The 5,059-nt window shown below is 37.5% G+C and overlaps 1 protein-coding gene across 1 annotated transcript in view; it reads right to left on the bottom strand.

The window, feature by feature from the left end:
* Positions 1 to 488: 488 nt before the first annotated feature.
* The window catches only part of LOC107558879 (protein FAM19A4-like), a 33,291-nt gene continuing 28,720 nt past the window's right edge, over positions 489 to 5,059 (bottom strand). The window contains exon 5 of the mRNA XM_016242572.1: positions 489 to 506. Within this exon, the coding sequence (XP_016098058.1) occupies positions 489 to 506 (18 nt within the window). The remainder of the gene's footprint in view (positions 507 to 5,059) is intronic.

Consider the following 5,059-nt stretch of genomic DNA (forward strand, 5'->3'; position numbering starts at 1 on the left):
GGCAAGCAGACATTCCATGTCTGCATCAGGATTTAGCAGCTTTCTGCTTCCCGGGAGAATGTCCCGACACAACAAAGCCTTTTTAGATGGATCTGTAGATAAACATATGCAGACAGACACAAGCACACACCTAGAAAAATACAAAAACATAGAAAATGTTCACAGTTATCAGACCTGCACTTCCAGATGAACACTTGAAACTAGAACAGGATGAGCTTTTCCTAATAGCAACAGACCTAAAAATACACCCGGACCATCCCAGGAGAGGGCTGGCGGTATCCTGGGCTTCAGTAATGAGAATTCAAGATGACACTCGACCCTATCTCCCAAGGCTCAACACTGGAATCACAGTGGTTCTGATACATTCATCATAGCTCACAAAGCAGACGTTTGGAGTCTGAAGGGGCTTTGAAGCCTGGAAGATGTCTGGGCAGGCTCAGGGCAAGCCTAGTGTACAGTCTTGTAGAGAGAAAACCTCATTCAACACTTCACAAGCCACCAGAGCCCTGAGAAAGACATACAGAGATAAAGACACAATGGACAGCGTCCTTTCTGGAAGTTGATCCAACCCTGGAAAAGGTAACGTTCAGCAAGGACGAACAGAAGTACCGATTAGAGTTCAGAATTCAAGTTTAGGTTAGGTTAGAGTCTGTGGAGGAACTCATTGAGATTAGAAAACCAATGATGAATGGTGGAGCTGATTCTATTTCAAACTTTATTACATTGCAGTATTGGGCACGAGTTATGTCTCTTCACATCTGAGCTTATCTTTAACCGTGTTCATTATCTCAGTCAGCACATTGCTAGATTGTTTTCAGAACTTCACAGAGTACTTTTCAGAGGTTCACAGTTAAAACAGAAAACAAAGTTAAAAGCAAGATAGTTCCTTGTTTAAAAGTGCTAAAAGTAACTTACAGGAATCTTATACTGCACCTAGTGGCATAGATGTACTGTAGCATTACACAGAAGGTTTTTTTAGTTTTTTTTGTGAACTACTCCTTTAATTTAGTCTGAAACCAGCAGTGTCTGGTAATGAGGAGCTGCCAATGAGTTTTATTCTGCAAGTCATGTGATCTCAACATGGTGGTCCCCATGAGGGTCTGTTGCCCTTTGTAGAATAAAACAGCTTCTATTAAGTAATCACAATTTTAACCATATTTATCAGTATTAATTTATTTAGGTGTTAAATCCAGTAAAAATACTTAGTGCACCTTTAAGTGGTTTGTGGATCATTTTACAGAGAAACATAGATATTTTTAACCAGCTGTCAGTTTTAAATGTTTTTTTTGAAGGGGATTGCATCTGTAAAGCTCACATTACGTAAACTTTTACATCAAAGAGGAGCTGTATTTTACTGCAGTTTACCATTGTTTTACTGTTGACTACATCACTTGCATTTCTACTTTGCATTTGTGGAAGAAAGCTTAATAAATGTTTCTCTCTTGAATTCCATCTTACACTTACAGTAAAAGACCAGAAAATGGAAAACAACTTCATATGATCTTATCTAGTCCAAAGAAAATTGCCCTTGAATTTTTGATTTGTTGTTATGATCCTATTCAGCAACCATAATTAGAAGTGTAAAATGACTTAAAGGAAACATTTTCAGGGTAATGACTTAACCCAAAAGAGCAAATTGATAATAACTTGTGAATCACACATTCAGAGCAATCCCCACCCTACTCATGAATAGAAAGTTTGCTGTGTGCTGGAAAGTGGATAAACAGTGTTGAACTACCGTCTCATCATCATCAACCTGACTAACACACACTTACACACAGACACACAAGCTCTCAGACAGGTCTGAACTGTCCACAGTTTGTCCTACAAGTCCCACATACTATAATCCGTCTCACAAATGCACACACATACACTCAAGAGAGCCAGTGGAAATCCAAAAAGTCACTTTCAGCTGACAGAAGCAGTCTCTCACATGAGCACCTGTGAGTCCAGCATCTTCGGTCAAACTTCAGGTTTATACAGAGATCCTTCTCCATCCTCATATCTTCTGTCAAAGCAAGCAGCCATGAGTTTGTCCATCTTTCACATGTACGGAATCCTCTGTGATGTCAGTGTCTTAAACAAGAGGGTCTCCTTTTCCATTAGGGGTTGGTAAGGAGCATTTGACCTCTTGGTAGGGCAGCCATGTTCTTGCTATCGTGTGACCTATGAATAAAAAGAGAGGTAGGATTAAAGAATATATAACACAGTCACTGGAATGGCACCGTCTGCTTTGAGATGTTGATTCAATATTTTTGTCTTTTACAGGAATGTATGTGAAGTTTTTAAAAACAAAAAAATATCTAACAAAAAAATGTTAGATATTTTAACAATAATTGTCCTTTTATCTTGTTAGATTTATGTTATGGGAATACATCTGCTATATAGTAAAATTATACACACACACACACATGAAAACAATTCTTGGTTCTCGGTTAAATTTATAAAATATTAAATTGTTTAAAAAGCATTTAAATATGTTTTAAAGCAAAACTAAATTATTAAACAGAAGTTATATGATTATACAATATATATATTAGTAATGTATATATTTGTTATAAATAATTACATTACTATTTTATATAAGTTATATATCAAATATTTTTGCAGTGTGTAAATCTCAGATAGAGAGATACACTGGTCTAAAAAATGAACTGAAGTGTGCATGCTTGTTTTAAGAGAATATATATTGAAATAAGTTGATTAGTTTTTCTTGTTTTAAACATGAATATTACATTTATATTTTCATTTACATTATATTACTTGTATTACATTTATGCTTAAAATGATTTTATGCTTAATAAATACTTGCCAATAGAGCAAGAAATAAATTATGCAATTTTGCTCTTTGGTTAAATGTATAAAATAATTTAAACATTTGAAATCGTTTAAATAAATAGGCAGTCATGGCCTAATGGCTAGAGTCGGACTTGTAACCCAAAGGTTGCGGGTTCGAGTCTTGGTACCTGCAGGAATTGTAGGTGGGGGGAGTGAATGACCAGTGCTCTATTCCACCTTCAATACCACGACTGAGGTGAGACCCTTGAGCAACCCCAAACTGCTCCATGGGCGCCGCAGCAAAAATGGCTGCCCACTGCGCCGTGTGTGTGTGTGTGTGTGTGCGTGTGTGTGTGTGTGTGTGTGTGTGTGTGTGTGTGTGTGTGTGTGTGTGTGTGTGTGTGTGTGTGTGTGTGTGTGTGTGTGTGTGTGCACGCACTTGGATGAGATAAATGCAGAGCACAAATTCCGAGTATGGGACACCATACTTGGCCTCACATCACTTTCACTTTCACTTAAATACATTTCAAAACATTATTAAACAAATTATAGTATTTAAAATAATACAAAAAATATGTATAGCCTACTATTTTAGATAAATTCTATATATTTTAAGTGTGCACTCTTAGATGCTTTAGTGTTGGAAAGGGACATAAAGCTGTATGGCAGCTGTACAGCAGAAAGGCAGACAGTGGAGAAGGATAACAAAAAATAATAATAAAGGACAGATATTCAGTGGATGGTACAGAAGGAGAATGTAAAGATATAAGAAGGCAGATTGAAAGAGACACAATATGTATCCTGGCTCAATGCCACAATCTTCTGTGACATGCGCTGAAGTCTGCTGGTTACTGTTCCATTTCCACTGCTATTATATACAGAATTAATGCTCACTGGAGTAAGGCACACCCTCCCCCCGCATCCCATCTGTGACTCACCGCAGCCCATTGGCTACTGTGGTGGCAGAAGGCGGGGCTTAGCCCACTGACAGTCAACTCAGCCAATAATGGACTCAATAAACAGAGTCATTAATCCTGAATGAAAATCCAGAACCGTCATTCATTTCTCGTCTCTCCCTCTTACCAATTTAATTAGGACTCTTAATTTGAAAGTCTCAGTGGAGCTCATAGCCATAATGCATTTTAATGAACACAACAGATGTTCTGCAGTTACTTTATAACTCTGAGCAATTATTCTTGTGGCAGTTGTGTGTTCTCAGACTGTTATTTCTTCAATACTTCACGTGTATGTCACACCTACACGAAACAGCAGTTACCCCGGCGTTCACCGAACAAACAGAAGCACATCTGCACGTCTCCAATTCTCATATCTAATCGCTATTTCAATTTATGAGGTAGGCATTTTTGTTTTAAAAACTTTCTTTCTGTTTGGAAACGTAATCTAACCAATCAATCTATTTTTACCTTGAATACTGACATTTCGAGGCATTGAACCAGTAGTTCAGATATGAAGATGAGCTGGTGCACAAATTGTACGTGTTTATTTGCAAATTAGTCAATTTTGCATTTCGCTTTTATGCCTTTTTCAAGTCAAAGCTAGCATGGACCAACAATGTTGTCTCTGCATGTTTGTCTAGGCTTGGCTTTTGAAAATTCTCCTTCGGCCTTTGAAAGCTTTCTCTGTACGACTGAAGTCCTTGGGGATTTATTCGCTGAGCCACAAACTCTGTGGAGTGAAATCTTCAAGCTTTGCTCATTCTTTAATAAGTCTCTTTTAGAAAGTTTGAGTGGTGTGTCTGCTTATAACTTACTGTAGAGATGTACTGTAGGACTGAAAAAAGTCTATGGACTGCAGTCTATGGAGTCAATATAATGCCACTTATATATGCAAAATAATAAAGTTTTGCAAAAGAAAATAAAGTTTTGCAAACGAAAATAAAAGTATTGAGAAAAAATAAATGTTTTTTGCAAACAAAAATAAAGAATTGCAAAAGAAAATGAAGTATTGTGAGAAAAAAATAAGTTTTGCAAACAAAAATAAAGAATTGCTAAATATAAATTAAACAGCACAAAAGCAATGATTTTGCAATACATATTTTCCATGGCCATATCTACTAATTTATTTGCGTTTCAGTCAAGTTTGAGTTTGCGATACCGTTTTTCCTTTGCGCTTCACGTTTCTGCGCGTCTCGCTTTCTGGCACTGTTTTGACATGGGGGTGGAGTCACGGGACGGGGGCGTGTACAACAGGCCTGGGTATGCCTCCCTGGAAGTGACGTCATCGGCCCGAGGCACAGCTCACTGATCCAGGCACCATCGTT

The sequence above is a fragment of the Sinocyclocheilus grahami genome, unplaced genomic scaffold (genome assembly GCF_001515645.1).
Source record: "Sinocyclocheilus grahami isolate Dianchi unplaced genomic scaffold, SAMN03320097.WGS_v1.1 scaffold664.1, whole genome shotgun sequence".
Classification (NCBI taxonomy): domain Eukaryota; kingdom Metazoa; phylum Chordata; class Actinopteri; order Cypriniformes; family Cyprinidae; genus Sinocyclocheilus; species Sinocyclocheilus grahami.